Source organism: Strix aluco, chromosome Z, assembly GCF_031877795.1.
Source record: "Strix aluco isolate bStrAlu1 chromosome Z, bStrAlu1.hap1, whole genome shotgun sequence".
Lineage (NCBI taxonomy): Eukaryota > Metazoa > Chordata > Aves > Strigiformes > Strigidae > Strix > Strix aluco.
Genome location: NC_133971.1, coordinates 15,590,734 through 15,612,797, shown reverse-complemented (window position 1 = coordinate 15,612,797; position 22,064 = coordinate 15,590,734). Strand labels below are relative to the sequence as shown.

Sequence of the window (22,064 nt, the reverse complement as noted above, 5' to 3'; positions counted from 1 at the left end):
CACACCTTCCCCCTGCTTAGGATTTAACTAAAAACCTCCTAAAAGCTGCAGCCTTTCCTGGAGGCCAGCATCCCACCTGGACTCCTGCCTCTGCAGCCCGCTGAAGGGGGCTCGCTGCCTCTCCTCTGGCACATCTGCCTCCCTCCTTGGCCCAGGCAGGCTGCCGGCACCAGGGGGCCTCTCTGGCACCCTGGTTGTGGACGCAGGCCTAGGCTGAGCACGGGGGAGTGGCTGCAAGGTGAGCAGAGGCTGCTCCACCTGCCCTGTGAAGCTACCAGGCTTCAACTCCAGGGATGCCTGTCACTACTGCTACCTGCCAGCCTCCCTGGCTGCCTAGGCCTCAGAGCTTTGTGAACACGGACGGTCTGTGGCTCATGGTGGTGCTTGGGATCCTGGTGATGAGGGGCAGCTGTGTTGGTCAGATGTGATATGTTGCAGAGAAGAGTCAACGCTGCCTCTCCCAGGGCTCCTGCCCTCTCTGTGTCTCCCTTGCTTGCTCTGCTCCAGCTGCCAGACTTGGGCTGTTGCTGTGAGCCCAAGCTGTCCAAGGCAAGGCTGAAGCTCTGCAGGGCAGCTGGAAGCACCAGGGTGCTCCCTGACTTTTACTGGCCATCTCGTTCACCCACTGCCATTTGCCATGGCTAGCAGCCAAAGGGCTGCTAGTTGTGGCTGGTACAAGCAGAGGCCTTTCACCACCTTTCCACCACCTGTCCAGAGCCCACCAGCATTTTTACAGGTTGGGGGGGTGAGAAGGACTGAAGCACTCTGACAGCTCTTGCTCTTTCTTGAAGGAGCAGGGTGATTTGTCATCTGTTTTTACAAGGCTTAGTCTAAATCCTTTCCATCAAGGAGAAAAAACAGGTCTGGGTTGAGCCAGGGAGGGGCATGGAGAAGTGGATGGTGACTCACAATGTATATGCTCCATCAGATGGTGCTAAGGGCAGAGTTGCTGTCCCCCTCCCTCTCCTCTGAAAGCCACAACTGGGAAGGTGGGCAGAGGAGGCAAGTTGCCAGGAGCAGGGTGAGAGCAGGCTGGGACCTGGAGAGGACTGGAAAAGCAGTGGTAGAAGCCAGCAAAACTCATTTTGCTCTCTCTCTTATACACGCACAATGGGAAAAAGGACTTTAGAATAAGCTTATTAGAATAAGCTATTTGTAAAGATATGTATGTGTACCAGACTGTACACAGGGATTTAAGTGGAGTAGGATTTGGGACAGTACAGTCACACCATGTGCTCAGAGCTACCAGCCACTGAAGAGTAGTTTACTTTGCACCTTCTGAAGCAAAACCAGTTAGCTGTGGCACTGGAAATGCAGCGGTGTTCACCATCTCTTTCTCTTCCAAAGAGGTTCACTGGACTGTGCTACACAAAGCACAACAAGTATACCAGGTAAGAGGAAAATAACCTGAACAGAAGCATTGCTTTTATCAGGATTGTGCACAAAGGGTCCTATCAGCAATGAAACTACACTATGCAAACACAGCAAAGCCTGGTGTCTGCACCACAAAACATTTAATATAACACATGTGTTATAAAAACACACACTTTATGATAAAACAATCAAAAATATGGGGAAGGGGAGGAACACAAACTGTCAGAAAATGAAGGGAACAGAGTCTGATCCTTATATGCTTGTTTCAGGTACACAGGTACACACTGAAAGTCAGATGAGGGCGTGGGAGGATTCAACTTACCAGAATCCTTGTTGGGGCATTTCAGTGCCAAGTTAAAACTGATTCATGTAAGATACTGTATGCAAAACTAGACAGATCAGTAATTGAATATTTTAAAAAAAGAATTAATACTAATTATGGTAATGGATCATTGCAAAACTAAGGGTGCAAATGGGTATCATCCTCTCACCAAATATCAGTAACTAGCCTATGCCTCAGATCAAGAGGATTTATGTTCTTCTGTATCCTATCCAGTACATATCTGCATATTCCTTTGCTAATGTACATTTCCAGTTTTGCTCCACTTTTAGTAAACATCATATTATCTTGTGACAGCAGAAGACCAGAGCTTAAGCACATGTTGTGTTTAAAAACAGGGGGAAAAAGTTAATTCCTTCCTCTAATTTACATATATTGCTTTAGAAATGTTTCAGAATGCCACCTTGTTCCTGAGTTAGTAGAAAAGATTATGAGGAAAGCCCAATTTATCTTTTCTATGCCATTCATTATTTCATATACTCTATCATGTCCCTGCTCTAAAAACACTTCCATTATTTCCACTATCCTTTCACACAGTATTCTATTTATATCTTCCATTATTTTGTTCCTAGCTCTAGACCCATTTCTATTTCTGCTATTTTTCTTCAGAAATTAGTTACTAGAATTAAAGCAGGGTATGCAGGAGAAAAATATATTGTCCTTTTATACAACATCATAAAATGTGAAAGGAAAATAATAAGAAAAAAAGATTATGTTATTTGACTGTCAGGTATCAAGCCTATGTTTATATTCTGCCATCCACAGTAACATAACAACTCTTCACCCTACCCTTTTCTTTCCAAATGATTTATTTTGGAAAAACTGAATTTGAAAATTCAGTTATTTTAAAAAAAAAAACCACCTTCCTCTTCACAAGGGGGAATATGTGTGTGTGGAAACAACCAGGAAGCAAAGAAGAGGTAAACTGTCAATCTCTCACTATGCAGAATCCTTCTCATCTGTCCTTGTTCTTGTTCCATAATTCTTCAATTCATAATTACCAGCATCAGTTTTAAAGTTTGGACTAGATCACAATAATCTTGGAGCCTCTTCGAGTTTTACTCACCTTGGGCATGAGTGAATTAAACAGTTAATAAAATTATATCCAAATTTCCTACTTATGATAATTCAGTTTGTAGTTGTTACTGGTTTTCCTATGCTTCTGCAGGTTCTGTGGCATTTGAACCCTTCACAATTTAAGTAATTAACACTGACCTCCCGCTCCCTAAACTAGATCTCGATAACTACCTACCATCTTAACAAAACCCACCTCACCATTCCTCCAATAGAATGCCTTAGCCTTGCCTGGCTATTTAAAATAGCCTAGCTTTAGCCTGAGTCGCACATGCAGGTCCATTCGAAGGCTGTTCAGGTCTCAATTTTGGCCAAAGCCAAGTGGTTCTCAGTGCGCAGCTCCTGGCTGAAAAGCCTGCCCACAGAGGTAGGAGCTGCTGCTACCTGGTACAAGCAAATCACTCTGAAGTGAATTCGAGATTGCAATTTAGACTACTCACCTACTTCATACCCTAATAACCTTTAATATGTCTCTATAAATAATGAAAAGTATAGAAGAAAGTGAATAAAAATGTTATATAGCAAAACCAAGAAACTATTGTTAACTACTGCTAACTGGCTGAATCATGACTGAATGCAACTTCCACTACTGATGTAAGACATGTACATGTGGTCATGTTTAGATTCCTGAAGAGCTGAGCTTTATTGCATGCAGATATATTTTACTATTTAAATATCTATCTTTAAGAAAGTTTCTCTCCAAATTACTATTTGGGGAAGGCAGCATAAATTTTTAAATCACACCATCAGCCCAGACACCTGTATCAAGAGTTATTGAACCACTGGACTAAGTCATAAAGTGTTGAAAAATGTAAATTAACACCAGAAACTCCCCTAATGTCCTTACTATACATGTTTCTGGGCTTCATTATTAAAGTGTATAAAGTATTCCAGGAAAGCAGAAATTACTCAGCAATGTGTGTGACTTACATAGCATCAATATGCTTTCCTTTGATTTATACTGTGGTACAAGAAATAATTCTTGTTTGTTTTCCCCTTTACAAACATGGCTAAAGGTTTTGCAGTTCAGTCTTTTTTCAGAAAGCATGGTTCTGCACTTTTTGCTCACCACCTTCTTACTGAGTCTTAAAATCAAATAGCATCTTGGCCAACTGGCATTTTCTCTGAGATGATGGTATTTTCTACAGTGAATAATTTTTAATCTGTTTGAATAACTTTTACACCACACTTTAAAACCGTAATTCAAGAAAAAAAACTTACTGCAGGATTAGGACTTCAGAAAATAACATATATGTTGATTAAGAACATGTACATTTCTATTGAGGGCACGAGATTCTTGTTTCTTTGTCTGAGAAATACCAGTATATTTTGGGTGCTAGCAAAACCTAGAACTGCATTTCTTACAGAAGTGCAACTTAAATACATAAAAAAGCCTAACCCTCTTTAGAATTTGCCAACAAACTCTGCTACATATTGGAGCTACCTTTTAGTTCTACCAAATTTTAGTAGAAAATTTTAGAATTTTCCAGTGTGCAGTAATGCAATATTTCTGATGAAGCAGTATTTCCTATCATCCAGAAAGCTAAACCAAAACAGCACCACTTAATCAGCATCAAAGGACCATGCAAGAGTCCTGCTGACCAAGCAAGGGTACAGTTATCTAAACTTCTTTTCTGTGTCATGAAAACACCTGTAGCAGAGCCATAAGTTACTAGGAAAAGCCATGTTGGAAGTAAGGAGAACTGATATGAAATGACAAAGCTCAGCATCTTCAGTCCTACCATGTAACCAGATTGTGAAGGGAAGGTCAAGATCAGTGATACCCAGGCTACAGGTAGAAAACTGCGTGCAACAAAGGTTGCACGGCTGGTGGTCTTCTCAGCCCTGGTTCAGTAGATATGGCTATGAATTTCTCTTTGCCTCGAGCCCTGGTTTATGCACAGGTGGGAGACGTTTCAATCTCAGTTTACAAAATAAATTTGAAGCAAAGATCTAAATACTTTATTAAGCTAGATGACAGTATTTGCCACAATAGTCTAATAATCAGTATTTCATATAATACTAATTTCTAATAATTCAATCAGTAGTTTATGAATGGGCCAATTTGAAAATAGGCAGTTACTAGCTTTGTTTGTTAATAAAAATGAAACTGTGTAGCAGAAAATTATGACAGGACCACAAACACTGGCTACTTTCACAAGGCCAGTTTGCTGATGCATATGTAGTGTCCAAACCTGTTAGTATTTACTTTAATTAACCAGTAATATACAATACTGGTGATCATTGTTATCAGTTCTTTACCAAAGCAAGAAAGAGGAAGCCTCTGCTCATAGCACTACTTTATTGGCATTTTAACAGAAATATTTGAGAAAATGGCAGTTGGTGGGAACATTGTTCTTAATAGACGAGTTCAGGTTTACAAGCGTTTCCAGAAAGCAAACACCATTTTGCTGTACCTATTGTATTTTCACACTTATGCAACAAAATCTCTCTGAATCACATAGTTGTATATGTTGCTGGAACCTACCTGCCATTTTAACTCAGTGATTTCCCTTGAACTTTATTATCTAGTATTTATCCACTACAGTGGGGAAAAGTGGTGAGGAAGAAAGGTCACAGGGGAAGGGAGCTTAGAGGGAAGGACTAGGGTACAACAAATGGGAAATACATCTAAAAGCACAGATAACTGACAGTAAAATATATGTTCTTTGGTTAGCAAGCAGAAAAAAAGGAAAGGACTTGCATACATGATAGATACCCACTAGCATTCTAAAGCAGAAGACAAGAATGTCAAGAGTGTATTCTTCCCCCACTGCCAGATGGAAGGGCTATTATTATAAATGAAAGGCAGCAGTAGTGGATGCCAGGCACTTTTGTTGTGTGCCAGATTCTGAAGTCCAGATGTAAGCAGGTTACCCCTGGGACAAGACAGGCTTCAGCTCCCGCAGCAGAACAGAACCAATCACGGTTTTCTCAGTGTTTATGACGAGCTGTGCTGTAGAGCTCTCCTTCAGCTCCACTGTGACTAGCATCAGTGACCCACTGTGCACAGTCTTCGCTGCAAACCTGGAGGGGGAAGAAAAAATAAAAAATAAAAATAAAAATCACTGAGGATCTTACGGTCAAAGACTGCTAATATTTCTTTCTGAAAAAGTTAAATGAGCTCAAATATAATAAAATGCCTTCAATTTCATTAATGCATTTCAGGGGATAAACCATAAAAACCACCATAAATTCTTCAGACAGAATTTGTTCGACATTGTGTAAATACTATTGCATTTAAGAAAGACAAAAAACTATAATGTGAAATTCTGTATTTAATAGTACAAACTAAACTCTTAAATAAAATTTTTATGTAAATTCTGATTCTTCAGTTCATCTACAATACTCATGCACACTGGTAACTTGAATTCAGCTGTATGGAGTTTTCCATGGATAACTATCATTATTTGGTGCCTCAAAGAAAATGCAACTATGTTAAACATAGTAGAACGCTTCCAAAAAGCCAAATTGTTCTATTTTCAGAAAAGTGCATCCTCCTGCCATCTCAGCAATTAACTAAAACTAAAAATAGTCAAAGTTATACACAGCCAGCACAATCATTTGAAATAATGGTAACACATAAGACACCAAATAATTTGATCTGTGAATTTATGTTCAGAATATTTAATCATAAAAATGTGACCAATATTTCTAAATATTTTATAATTATTAAAAAACCTACAAAACAAAAAAACCCATCCCCAACCAATTAGATAAACAAAAGTTAGGACTAATGCACCATTACTAAATTCCAGGACATGAAGAACCCACTAATTACATGGAATTAAAAGCAAAACTAGCCTTTTAAGCACCACAATTGACTGAAAAGCCATTTTAGGCACAATGAACTTCTGTCAATCCTGTTAATTCATTCTGCATGCACGGCCAGGCCCAAGAGATGGGAAGGAAGAGGATGGCAACAGAAGAGGATGGCAACAGCCTCACCTTCCATCTTCCACAAGGAGCACACCATGCTTTTTTTTTTGTCTTTTTTTTTTTTTTCTTCTTCCCCTTGGTTACTTGACAACAACAAAGTTGCTGCACATGGGCTTTTGAAAACACTAACAAGTGTGGAGCAGGTCTGTGACCCAGTCTGACCCCACTTTGCAGGGCCAATCTCCTCTCCTCTTTCTGAATGACACGTGTCTGAATCAGAGCCATCTGCCTCAATTTGCGCAACATCTTCAGCCACAATAGGACCCAGTTAGCCCTGACAACAGCTCACAATACAGAAAAATCAAACTGCTGTGCTGACAGCACACTGTGGACTATTCAAGAGCAAACCAACTGGTCAGTGTCTCATGTCTGACAATTAGCATGGGCCTTGCAAAGGCCTATCCAAGCCCTTGGGGATCTGTTTAATTACCATCAACATAAAGGAGGGAGTTTATCAGGAGATACTCAAAAAACTTCACTCCAGACTTAATTAAAATATTAGCCACTTAAGCAGGAAGCAGGTTCTCTTTAAACGAGAAGTAATTTCTGTCTTTTTTCTTTTTAAACTAAGCATATCAAAATCTCATAACACATTATACTAATTAAGGGAACATGAGGCACTTCTCTAATGTCACCCATCACAGGTCAATCTATTTCTTTTGTCCGGATTATAGGTTCATTGAAAGACCTCTCCCTTTAATAGGAGGTTCTAAAACGTTACCACTATAAAAATTATCTACTTAGCTAGTTGTATCAATGATTTCATCTATTTGCACTGCGATGTAGAAGATCACTATTTCTCTTGTTGATTTTGACAGGGGGATAATTATAGAAACAATAGTCTTATTAGTCACTTTATTTACTTAACAGTTGTGTCTTGGGACAACACAGAAGCAGATTATGTCTGACTATGCACATAAATAGGTTGGTAGTTGGCACTCCTGCTGTGTTTCACAGCCCCGAGGCTTGATTTTACCCTTTTTTATTAAAACATGAAAGTGATACAAAGTCAGCATTCTTCGAAAGTCAAGGTAGCCCAAAGCATCAGAGACGAGTTTTGCACTGATATTTTCACATGTGGATTTGGAAAATCACATAGGGGATCAATAGTACTTTTCTATACCTCTGAACAAAACATGTAAGATCAATAAAATGTGAGTTTATATGTGGTTTGCATAGGGTCTGATAATCGGATAATTTTAAACGAAGTGTTAGTATGCATAACTAGCAGTGGCTAACTGGTTTGTACAATGGTCACCGATCTGGAATTGCTAAGTGAAAAAAGAATTGGAACAGAACGGGATGACTTATTTCACCATTAAAAAAGGGTGTATAGAAGAACAACCACACAACGGGTTTACCACTGCTTTTGAACTCCAGAAATTGAAATCTGTTTCTTAAAACAGGGAATATAATTTAGTTTCTGAAGAGAGTTATAACATAAACATGCTTATATGATCTATGAAACTGAATACAGCTATAAAAGGATGAAGCAGTTGACTTTTGATTAGAAGACACTAGCAGCAAAACTGATTTGCCGATTATTTAGATGTTTTAAATATACCATCATTGAAGAATGTGGTTAATAGCTGTTTTTTTAACTAAGTACATGTTGTTGCATTTATATGCTTACTCTTAACATAAGACCATGTGGATTTTCCTAAATGTCTGTTGTGCTCAACTAAATACTTAGACCAGAAAGCCATTAAAAAAAAAATCTTTCAGCAGCAAAAATTATTCACTTTATATAGTAGGTATTTATTCTTTGTGAGAAACTTTCCTTTTTTCCCCCAAGGTCAGTAATTATTTATTAATTTTTCTGAAAGTTGATACTGCCTTAAAGGTTAGAATTTGAATTAAAAAAAATTGAAAAAAGATAATAAAACCAATCAGAATTCATAGACTGAAATAAACCTTGGAAATTGCACTGTCATACAGTAAAATCTAGCTTGTAAATTGGTTGTTTGTAGGTACAAAAGAAAGAATTTTCCTATGGACAACTCTTAACATAAGACATTATATTATGAGCATGGTTCTGTTGCAATAAAGGATGCATCAATGAATATGAAAAAAAAGAAAGTAAATGAGAATACCTTTCAGAAAACAGAACCAAATATTTACTAATAGTTTCAAGATGGCTGTTTCTGCTATACTGCAGTTATTCTGTAGTTTTCTTCCTGTGATAGTATCAATTCTAAACCTGATTTCACATCATTAAAAATATTCAGGAAGATTTGCAGCTGTTAATACTTTTCCCATTTAAAAAAAATCAAGACAGATTAGAAACATAACAATGTGAGATATATTTGCATATTATGAGTTTTCCCAAACATCTTTTCTTTAAAAAGAATGTTAATATTCTGAGGCTATGTGACATGCAAAAAAAAGAGGAGTTCTTAGATTATTTTTACATAAATACAGTACCTGTCAGTAGGTAAGGAAATATATATTAAGAATCAAATTCTAAATCAATATTAATAAAGTACTGTATATTTTTAGAAAGTCATTCAGTCTTTCAAGAGCTAAAAATCAAGTACATATTCTTGGTCACTTTCCATGAAAATAAGACTTGTTAATGATTATCACAGAAATATCTGAGTTATAGTCACGGAGTATCAGATACTACAATGTGACAGCATTTGCCAAACACTGGCTTTGTAATGATGACTACTCTTAACTACAGACTAGCAGTTACTTTTCCTTTATTTGTAGACAGAAGATAGCTACAATATACAGGAGAGGCATTTTTATGGGGAAATGTTATGAAAATTCCATGCCAGTGAATAGACAGCAACAGAGTAATTCACTCAAAATCTGCTCTTTAAAATTCAACATTTGAGAAAGTAAATTTACACCTAAACACTGACTCTCAGGACATTTGTTTACAGCAGAACAGGGTTTGTTATGCATAATTCAACAAGCACTAAAACATACATTCTCACCAGTCGAGAACTCTTCTTCCTTTTTGATTTTTCTGTTCAAGCTGAATTTTCTTCTTTTTCTGTTCTACTGCTTACCAGAAACAGTGACAATGGCCCATGGAGGCTAAAACTTTTTTTCCTCTGCCCTTTCTTTAAATCTTGTACATAAAGCCTTCAATTACTGCCTGCTGAAGCAGACAGAATCCTATTAGTAAGAAAGACGATCAGAAGATGCAATGCCCTGCCCTAGCTATAGAAAAATAATTAGTCCAAAGTTGACAAATGTGTAATCAAGTTATGCAATTAATATATTCAAAGGGGAAAAAATATTGCTGTGAATTAGTCTTCAATTAAATATAAGAATGAACAACTATGAAGTACCTTCCAGTGTATCAGCTGGACAACAAAAATACTTATACTTTAAGTACTTTGAATCTTCACCTTACTCTGATAAATTCTATCTATGTACAGGTTTGACTTTATAATTAACATTTTATCTAAAAATTGGCTAAATTACTAATTACTTGTATTTGTTCTATGAGTAAACCTTAGAAGATGAAAAAGTATTCAGAATAACATGACCATATATTAGTTCTGACCTGGGGATAGGATAAGCTTAATACTAAAACATAAGCAGAAATATACTGACAAAAAGAAGGATCTTTTTCTTAACCTGGTGATTTTAACCTCTCAGAAAAAAACCTTGTGTAACATTGGTTATTAATAATAAAATTAGATTAATATTTACCTTAAAAACCATATTACGATAATCTGATGTTTTCTTTTTTCCATTACATTGCATGCTATTTTAACACTATCTTAGAATAAATATTTCAAAGCACCTAGTTAATTACCATAATGTAATTATTTCCAATATTAACTACTTAAAAAAATTGTAAAATAAATTGCAATCAAATCTGTACTATATTTTTACAATTTTTAGTTCAATACCAAAACAGATTTTGAGTTTGTTCTCAGTTGCCAGTGAGCAGCTGCACTGTACATCTAACAGAAATGCAGGAATGCAAGTGAGTCTTCTGAACTTACTGTCCACTACATAGCACTACTCCACACATTCAAAAAGATGCTGCATGAACTTTTTATCATCTTCCAAATTTACCTTTAGTTCAAAAATTTTAGCATTTTTCTATGTAGGTATTTATACATCCTCCCCAAAACTTCAATAAGCTAAAAGCTTGAATCAAAATATTTGGTCCTCACACCTAGAAAATTATAATTTTAATACTCAATCTATTTTGTCTTCTCATCTAGTCTATTCTTTTTATTTTTGTAAAGAATCAGGCATTTGATATGATAAGTGTCTGAGAATTACATACAGTCCATTTTTAAAACAGGCTATAAATTTTAATTTGCAGAAAAATTATTTAATTCCAAGAAAGTAAGTTACCTTACAGTAAAATATGAAAACATTAAACTTGCTCAGAGATATTTCAAGTCAAAGATATTCATCTGTTTGGTTAGTTCTTTAAGTCGAAAAATGTTTTCTGTTTAAACAACTGGCTGAGAAGGTTCCTGTTTGTTTTTCAAAGAAAATGCTGCACATATTTTTCACTTTACAGCATTCAGATACAAAAGCAGTGCTGTCCTCTAGTGGACAGCAAATAAGGTAGGCTAGAACAATCCATTTTGATTAACCTCATATCTAAAATGACTCACTCATATACTTTTAATGTTAAGCTCAAATTTAATTTCTTTAAGTTATTTTTAAATTTTGCAATCCACATGCAAGACCCTTAAATACAATAATATATTTAAAACATTAAGGCCACAAAATGATGTTGTAGAAAGGCATTCTCTTGATCAAGTAATTTGTATCAGTTAATCGAAATATTCGCATGTGGATAATACGAGTATGAATACATACAGGGTCCTTTTGTTAGCAGGGAAAAAATGTCAAGGTTTTAGAACATTAGGATTTGATTGAGAAATTAAGGAATATCTAGTAGAAACTACTGGATGAGTACTTTCATATTTTAAAATTTCAGTTTTCATTTATTCTAGGAATAAAAAATATTTACCTAAGAATAGTGACTAACCAGAAAGACTTTTAATCCTGGCTGACAAAAGAAATACAAATGGTTAGTCTAGCTGGGCTTTTTTTTTTTTTTTTTTTTTTAAAGCTGGAATTACTTCTATCACAAATCAAGAAAACATTAAGTTTACAAGTTCTGGCTACAATGAAGGCTGAAATACTGTGGACATGGATATACTATTCCATTTAAAATTCTGTCTCCTACAGGTAACCGTTTTGCCTAGGGTATTTAGCTCTCTAATTAATTCCTACTTGAGAAATTAGGAAGCAAAATCAAGGTTGCATGTCTATTACAAGTTTATTTACTCAGCTACCCATTGCAGCTCTCTAGAAGAGCAGAAAAAGACGACTGAGCCCCACAGCTAAGAAACCACAGAAGCAGAACAGTCCACATAACTGCATCAAAGGAGCTACTACTGCCAGAGGTAGATTTCACTTCATTTGAGCTCTCCGACAGGCCACTTGCTTAGTAAAAAATCTTAGGAAAGATTTCTGCATACACACAGAGCAGAAAAGGTCTTTTAAAAAGTCTTCCTGGATTTGTTAAGGCCTGTTTCTCAGTTGCTGAGAACATATGTGTGGACTCAAATGGAATAACTATAAACAATTTCTATTTCTCAGAAATTTCTATACTGTGTTTATACCGAATAGATGGGTGATAGCCCCTCCTTTCTGACATGCTGGAAGCAGATGCAGTTGTTAGTTATGGTAAACTGATGGGGCCAGATCACCAACTTTCTGCCTGAGAATTCTTCCAAATTTAGTACAACTTGGAAGATGCCATACACAGAGAAATTTTCCAGGTGGACCCCTTTAAATGAGGTTTTGTTCAATACAAACCTGCCTACCTACATGAACATCCGCATACGTTTTCTCCACACACTAAGTGTTCCTGGATTAAAAAGATGTGGGAACGATTACTAAACACGCCATTCTCGGATAATCAAAATTGTCTGTAAACAAAACCCTCTTTCCTTTGAGAATCAGTCTGCCAATATACTATAAATGGGACATGACAGGTTGCAAAATGATAAAAAGGGGTGAATACAACCAGACTGTCAGGCTGATGCATGGGGTGGGGAATAAAGGCTAGTGAAAAACAAGTGTTGATCCTTGGATTTCTGTTTTTTAAGCATCTTATGCAAGTTTCTATACTGGGTCTAGTTGCTTTCATGTTCTTCAGGATTTCAATGCTCCATCATTGTAGTGTGCTTACTGTCATATTACATAATGTACACAGAATTATTTTTTTGATTTTGCTAAAGGATAGTAACACAAGCCTCCAAAAGACAGGTGGAAGATATTTTACATCTTGTTCAATAGTCAATCACATAGGTCATGGGTATGTTAAACAATGATAGCACACACAGCAAGCTCTGAACAAACTGGCATATCCATATGGTGCAGTCAAGTGTCCTTAAAAATACAGATCCCAGAAGCAGCATAGTCACTGCATGCAATGCTGTGCTTGAGCTAGTTAGACCTGCCCCATCAATGAGCAGAAGTGCTGTTTTGTGCTTCTTGTTTAAAAGCTAGTTTGTTCGCTGCTAACAGAGGTGTCTACTATGACAACATGATGACATGAGAATTCTCCCTCTGCAAGTTCTGGTGATCTCTAAAAAGAAGAGATGGCTACTAGAATGACCATTTCCGTGATTGTAATGGAGAAGGATATTAAACTCAATACTTCAGAATGTGAAATAGCTGTTCTGAAGCAGATTAAAGCTTCAGTGTTGAAAGAAGCTGAGGTTTGGTTTTCTCCAAAACCTCAGATTGTCCCGTATTGGGTTGCTGAAATTACAGACTGGACCATCTCAAACTAGAAGACTGAAGTTAACGCTGTCATATGTCTCAGAGCTGGTCAATGGTTATGGCCATCCTGATAACTGCAGAATAGAGATAAATAGACGACACCATGCTCACTTTCCGTCCAAACTACAACAGCAGCAACAGACTAGTTCAGTAAACTACTAACAAGTTGAGGTTGACTAAAATTAATTCTTTGTATCCACCCTGATGGGATCTGAGTAGGCAACATGCACGTAAAGTCTTCAAGAATGAAAAACATGGAAAAGGTGGTCTAGCCTGGATTATTTTGTAGAGCTATGGTCATTGAGGGAAATAATCTACTAGAGTACAATGTATCCTGTTTAAGAAATGCTTCAGAAGGTGGAAGGCAGAGAGGTACGCAGTTCAAGATGGCCTGATTCTCCATCCCATTACACAGTATATTCTGACATCAATAAAATCACACAAGCATAAAACAAAGTGCAATAGTGAAGAAGCGAATTCCAGTTTGTGATCCCAGCTCTGAATGGACTTTTCTGCTGTATGCTACTGCCAACACATTAAAAGCTTTTGCACCATATTTCATAGGTAGTGTAAAGAAATGCTTTTTATGTGTATTTCCATTATTTTCTTTCTAAGCCAATTTACCCTGAAATGCCTTTCCTTCATGCAGAGGGCTTGATGTAATAGGAGATAGTTTTTTGACACTTCCAAGAGGATCATAAGACCATTCCAGTCTTTCTAAGATTAAAGTCTGCAACTAGTCTTTTCATTCTATCACCATCTGTTGTCTTTTGTTATATTCAAAGTGAAGAAAATTAAGATTATATATCCTGGTAGGAGGTTATGGAGCTGAAAATGAATAAAGGAGGAAGAGACCTGAGGAACTTTTAGAATATTCATCTGAGTGGAATAAGCAACATATCTTGAAAGTAACACTAGCATGAAGGGCATTTCTGGATAAATAAGGCTCGTGTTGGTTTAAAAGAAAATTACTGAAAATCTTGAGTTGAACAATGTCTTCATCTCATCATATTTTGAAATAGAAGAGAACAGCCTAGAATTATTTATTTTTGATATATAAAGCAATGAATGTTATTGCCCAAGTAGAGACAGGGAACAGAAGTGATGTCCATGGAAGAATCAACTCTGAGGGCATAAATGTCCTCAATTATGTATCATCTTATCTCGAAGATGGAAAAATTCCTGGTAGACTTTCCACTGACAACAAGCAGCAGACATACTTCAAGTGAAAAGTACTTGGTCACTAAATGTAGTTATTCAGACTGATTTAATTCCCTGCAGGAGCAAATATTTTTCTTTAAACATCTTTGTCTTTAGATATTCAAATGATGCCCACAGATGTGGTCTGAATCATAAGACAGAAGCTTGGTGCCTTAGCTGATTCTTTTCGAAATCACTCTGTCAACATCTATGCACTCCTCAACCCACTTCCAACCCTTCATTTCTTAAAATATTTTTAACAAATACAGTTCTCAGAACATTGAAAGAGCTATGTATATTGCAACAATTACCCTAATGACTCATGAAATATTTTAAGAAAAATAATACACCTTTTTTTCTGAAGTTTTCATATTTAAGGAGACATTATACTTCCTGCTCTAAAAAAAATTCTAATTTGAAATGCATTTCACATTTTTGCTTTTAGTAGAAGCCTTTAAAATTGAAGTAACGTTGCCCCTTGAAAACAAAAGCAAGAGATCAACACATAAAATAGTTAAATCCTATTAAGAACATGAGAAGGCACAGTATGTGGCCTTACAAGGCCCAGGAATCTAATAGCCTGTATAAACTCATTTGAAAAGCAGGTAACTACACTTAAGGAAGTGAAATAATACAGCAAATTTATTTTGCAAATATAGGAATATAAATCTGCACCTTTGTGTTCTGATATATATAAATGGGTTATTGAGTTTAAAATTTTTGCAGCCGTGACTTCAAATAAAATAGGTCAGAAAAGAAAAGTCTAAACTATAATCAACTATTATCTGGCATTTTGTTCTACACTCAGTTAACAGTTAAATTATTACATACTAAGGAAATATAAAAATTCAGAAGCCATATGGTAAAAAGAGGAAAAAAAAGCACTTAAGAAAGTGTTGCTATACTGTCATATGGACTGATATATAGCTGATGTATTTGACAGGTTTACATTTATTTCATTTTTCATTGGTGACTACATGCTATTCTGTTGATATTTGTTTCAAGTTATTTATTTTCAAATCTTCATTATATTTGCTCTAAATGTTTTTACTTGGTGCAAAAATACAATCCTAAATAGGGTTATCAATTTAAGGAGCAGTAATTGGGTCCCACCAGCATGACAACATCTTTGTCATGAGTGCAAATATGGTTAGACTGAAAAAAAACAAGAAACACGCACCTGTTCATGTCCATTAGATACACTTGTATTAAACTATACAATTTCATTTTGAATGAGTATATTGCACTACCAGGCAATATAAATTTCTTGGCATTAGCTGTCATTAAGTAGTAATACTCAAGTTGGGGATGACCAACTGAGAGGTTAATATAATTCATGCTGCACAGTGCAGAACATCAGTTTAAAAATATTACTTATTTTCCTTTGTAAAAGGGTATGTACTAAGCACTTCCAAGAAGTGAACTCAAGTAGTCCTCACATGACAAGCTGAAGCAAGTTCTTGTATAAAAATTTTTTCCCCAAATACCATTTGCAATAAAACAAACAAGACAAACTACAATAGTATAGAAAAAGAAAAAAATTAATTTTTAACATATTTTTACTGAATCCATAACTGCTTTGTCAAGGTTAAAGGTGACCATTTATTTTATCATCCTGAAATGGTATATGTGTCACATAAATAAAACATGGCACACTTCCTGCATCCATGAAATTTTCAAGAGGAAACTCCATTTTTGTTTACTCTCATGACAGAGTTGATTTAAACCAAACATCTGTGTACTTTAAAAAAAAAATTATATAAAAATACTTCAGTCATTTGATTCAGAGTTTTGAAAGTATTCATTATCTAATCCGTATCTCAAATATTCATTCATCTAAATCTAGGATTTACTTTAATGATAATGTAGTGCTGTTTAAAAAATGAATAGGTTCATCAGAGTATCAATTATTTAATGTTCCCGTTCCTGTTCTTGGTAAAAACTAGGTGCAATTATGACTACATAATATCTGTGAACTCGAGTTACTTATGGTGAAGCAAATGAAGGGCTATTTTCTAAAAGCTTATCATTGTTGGGCATTTCTGCTAGGCCATTTAAGTTGTTATAAACAATTTTTTTTTGCCTGATGGATGTTATAAATGCAAACTATTCTATAACTACTGTGGCAGACTGAATACATTCTATTCTGAATCAAAAAAAGAAAAGAAGATTTCAGGATGCTCTAAAGCACCCTGAATACTTGTCCAACCAGAACATGCCTTCCACCACTGTCTCTAAACAGTGTGTACCTAACAGGAAGTACATCTTCCATTTATTTACTGTTGGTCACAGACCACTTTGTGGATAACCTCCTTTAAAAAAAAAAAGAGCAACAGAAAGCAAGATCAAATTAGAAACTTGCCTACCATCAGGAAACCTGTGGTTGAGCTAGGAACTAAGCTATTACTTTAGGGAGCCTTTTTGAGACTCAATCACAAAACAATCCATCCCTATGTGATAAGTCTCATGTGATGGATATGGTAATGATGAAGAACACCTGTATACTACAGACACTTCAGTCTCTCTTGATTGATACCTCTCACCTAGCCTATGAACACAGGCTGTATAGATCCCTCAGGGATGCAACAAATGAGGACTCTTTCATGGAGGAGCAGTTGTCAATAGAGACAATCATTTCAGTGCAATTGCACTAGCTGTACCATGTTTTTATGGTGAACCAAAATTTTAACACTGACCATATCAAATACATAGGAAAATCTAGCTGGGTTAATGTTAATGCAATGCAATACAAATGCCCAATGATGTAAAAAAGACTAAATCCAACAATGAGAAATATCAGGCTGTGTAGGCTACAGGTTTCTCACCATTTCAAACGACCATCTCAGTCAGCAAAATTTCAAAGAAAAACATTGTTCTTTGCTTTGAAAGACGACATTTTGCTCTTATTGAAATAGCAAAATTCAGGGGGCTAACCAGATAATTCAGACTCTGGCACAGTTCTAGTACATGCTAGGAGAGAAGTGTGCATTTTCTTATTCCAAGATCAGGTTAACAGCTTTTAATTACGTCTCGCTGTTATTATTTGTGTCCACTCAGTTTTCCACACATGGAAACTTTCCTGTAGCCTTCATGGGACTAAATATTTTGAGTCAATCACATTAAAAGCTGTCGTTAACCAACAGTCACATCAATTCCACTGACATTCTGAACCACAGCTTTTGGATGAAATGGATTAATCTACAAGTAACATCTGGAATTTACACAGGGCCAGTGACTTTCTTGGCTGATCCCTGTTTTTCCTTGCATATATATAAGAAGGACAAGGAAATGTTCAATTTAATGTTCAACCTGCATTTAAAAAGATCTTCAACTGAAAAAGAAAATTGGTTTCTAGGTTTAACTAGCTGGATATCATAGGTCAAAAATTAATGTGGGAAAAACAAGCTGCTTCTCACAGATGATATACCTGAATAAGGCCCCTTACTTTCAGAAACAGAAACAAAAGTCAAATAAACATATAGATACTCTTGAAAGTACCATGTGTTAAATGGCTACCTTTTCCCTCTGCAACAAAACCAGGAAAGGACAACTCCCCCTAACTCTGTACAGTAAAGTCTACATATTTGATTGTCCTATATACATTCAAATAAAGAGCTTAGGCTCAAGTTAGCATCTGCTTAGGATTCTATATTACAGTGTAACTGGGAACCTTATGCATTAAGTGTGGGTAGTAAAATTTTCCCTAATATTATCGAATGCTGATGAATTCTGAACAAATTCATATTAGAAGATGAGTCCACTATGAATGACATGTAATCTTACCTGTGTATGTTATCTTGACCAGAAGGGACTACACCCAGGTTTGCTGCCTTCACTACCTTTTCAATTATTACAAGTCTAGTAGAGTTCTGCGGAGCAACGGCTATTGTGGCAGATGTCTCATTCATTCCTGTCAGCATCCCTGAAATAAGAAATATTTCATTGTGAATACTTTCAGATTTGCTTGCTTATTAAGCATAAAACCAAAATAAGAATCTTTTAAACAAAAAACCACATTTGCATTAAAATTAGATCAATAAAAAATTACATAATTACACTAGTTTAATGTATTACTTGCAATGTCCTATTATTAGAAACAAATTACTAACAACTGAACAATGGCATGTGTGATACTAATGCAACTGTGGAACCAAGACGGTTCTTTTTCACAAAAAGCATAACTTAAAAAAAATAATGTAAACACAGAAATGAAATATCAAGGAAGACTGACTTGGAAATGTCCAGCTTAAGTAAGACCATATACAAAGACACCATCTAATCTTTCAATCATAAAACCATTGCATTTAATTATAATTTCATATACAATTGCTAAAAATAATCTTGAAATTCAGATAGTAGTCATTGGTTCAATTTCATTCTTGAAGGTAAAGTCATCACATTAGAAACTGGGAAATTCAGTTAGTATCCATTTCTCTAAAAATGTCATGATAAATTATTTCATTAAAATAATTTGAATATCACTACAAAATGGAACAGAAATGTCAAGATTATATCCAAACATATGACAAAAAAAAGTAAAGAAGGAAATGTTGTTCAAGGACATTTGAACACCCCCTCCCCATCTTTTCTCTTCTATCAACATCCATTGTTAAGGAGAACGATTTGCCAGATGCTTGTGTTGATTAAAACCCAACAGTAACTACAACCTAACATTGTGTGTGCATTTTTATACCATGTTCAGAAGCTGAAAACATAGACAAACAATGGAGCACAGTGCTTTAGGCAGAAATATGAAGCATCTAAAATCTACAATAACACTAACGATGAAAACAATGCAAAAGTCTCAAAAGACTAATATTTTAGGGCTGCATATACAGTTCTAACACAGAGCAAATGGCACTAAGATGCTTAATAGAGCAATTAAAAAATAAATCCAACATTTTAATGCACTAGAATGTGCATTAGCTGCTGTCACAAAATAAGAAATATCAAAGTAGAAATGGAACGGCTCGTAAGTAAATAACAGGGTATTTTTGAATATGATCTGCTCTTGAAAAGAACAAAAATGAGCATACAACTTCTATAAAGATCAGCTTTATCTTGGGAATAGAACATTTTGTTTCAAATTGTTTAACTTCACTATTAGGCAAAAGCTTTAAAAACTACATATGCAGACTAAAACTGCTTTTAAGCAGAGCACAGGGACTGACATAACACTGCTGAGAGATGTGTGTACTCATTTAGGATTTAAACCTTCTCCATTAAGCTCTATTGAAGAGCAAATGCTGAATAAATGAATGCAACTATGTTTATGTTAAAAGCCTGTTTCCCCCAGCATATAATTAAAGGAAATGTTGTACAAAGCCAGTACTTTTGTCAAGCTCCTGTAAATGGAAAGATGGATAGCACTCAGAGAAGTGAATGCATTGCTTCATATTTAACCTTAACACTCTTGTCATTAATGGTTTGTCTAACTTGTTCTGTAAAAGACAAGGTACTGCTCCATTGAAGTAAAATTAAAAAAATCAACTAAACCATGCTTTTCAGAACAGAAGATTCATTATCGTCGACTAATGTATTGGCATAAAGCAAAGTAACATCCTATCAAGTAAGGCACACATTCAATCTGCCTTTTCACCCCCCTTTATTTTTAACTCATGCTGTTTTATTGTTATAGGCAATTTGTACCACTCAGCATGACAGTGTAAACTGAATCAAGATTAATTTACATGCAAAAGAACACTTAGGAGAGCAGCATGGTAAGCAAATGTATTGTCTCGATTGCTGAGGTGGAAAAGAACCTGGAAAGAAAAAAGGGTGCTCTAATTAAGGGGCATCAAATATGATTGCTTGTGGTAGTCAAGGGCCAGAAAATACTAAATGTCCAACCATTTAAAGAATTAGCATCTTGCTTGTTAGGAAGACAAGTTGGATATATAAATCTTAATAAAATTAGGTAAACAATTTGTTTACTTAACCAAGGTGTTTGGTTTTTGCTTGTTTGTTTGTTTTTTCCTAAATGTGAATCAGGTATACACTTTTCAAAAAAATTTGACAAAATATTTTAAAACATGTCTGTAGGGGGAAAAAATAGTCTTTATACTTTAAGTATAAAGACCGGCTCTTTTAAAATATTTAACCGGCTATTTTAAAAACACCTTCATAAAAATTCTGATTAATATCCAGCTGTAACAATTGCATGCCACCTTTAATATTGCCTGAAACAGGAGAAGCTAAGAAAACTCTAGTCAGTGCACAGAGCAGCAATTAATCTGGGTTAACTAACTGATACAATGGAATAACTGTACACATTTTTAATAATAAAAGGAAATTAAATTGGAAAAATTACACTCGTAGGTAACAAGGTATGTTAGCTACCAGACTAGTGCTATTCTGGCAAGGGGAGTTTTGCTACTAATTTTTAAAAACAGCAGACAAGTAAAAATTTGCATACAGAGTTCCCAACAGTACATGTATCACTCATGTAGAATTCCTGTTACAGAAACTGGACTTTTCACGGAGATGTGATGTAAAACAGTGTATAAAATCCTGAAGCCTGAAGATCAGTAAAAATATTTAACCAGAAAGGTAAAGAGCAGTTTGGCAATACCATTTTTATCCATTGCTTCCAAACTGTCAATCACAACATCAACTGCTAACTCAGCTGCTGCTCTGGGGAATTACCTCACCCGAGGATTCCCCAGCTCAGGAGGGAAGGTAATGGAAGGGAAGACAGTGTAGCAAGGCTAAGCGTATCATGCGCAGCATGTGGATAAATCCAGATTTCGAGGTTCTGCTGCTACCACTAGATAAACCTTCACAGTCATGAATATTCAATAACTTGTCTGTTCTCTCCTTATACCATCAGGAAGAAAATGGACATATACAAATGTAACACACAATGCAAAACAGCAGAGTGTAATTGAGTAAAGATGTGTAGCAATGAATTGTCTTCTACAGAACAGTATAATACCAGCTATTTCCTCTTCAGCATTCTTATTAGGTTACACATGCAATTTAGATGTAAAAATCCTTAAAACCCATACATATTCTCATTCTCCCCCAATATAATCTTGCATGTCTAATATTCTCCTCAGTCCTTCACTATTTTTTACCTATTTGTTTTGGTTGCAAATAAAATAAGGCATCTCCAGGTACAAGACTTGAAACATCTTATGTCCAAAAACAAAAAAAAAGGAAAAAGAAAAAGCATGACAAGTGGAAAACAAGATATATAAATCAGATTCATTTGGAAAATACAGAAAAATTGAAGTTAAACACAAAATAGAATAACATATACCAACTTCTAAATTGCCCCGCATTTATTATTATAATTTGGATTTTTCATTTAGCAAGATCACATAGTAATTCTCCCTGAATGCTAGCTGCT

General features: G+C 35.7%; 1 protein-coding gene across 3 annotated transcripts in view; it reads right to left on the bottom strand.

The window, feature by feature from the left end:
• Positions 1-5,076: 5,076 nt before the first annotated feature.
• Positions 5,077-22,064, bottom strand: part of AP3B1 (adaptor related protein complex 3 subunit beta 1) — a 163,521-nt gene continuing 146,533 nt past the window's right edge. For 2 of the 3 annotated variants that reach the window (XM_074812298.1, XM_074812297.1), the window contains exons 26-27: positions 18,497-18,635; positions 5,077-5,815 (exon numbers count right to left, since the gene is read on the bottom strand). In XM_074812298.1, coding sequence (XP_074668399.1) covers positions 5,662-5,815; positions 18,497-18,635 — 293 coding nt within the window. In that variant the 3' untranslated portion in view covers positions 5,077-5,661. The remainder of the gene's footprint in view (positions 5,816-18,496; positions 18,636-22,064) is intronic. The other variant, XR_012621587.1, reaches the window with a different exon arrangement.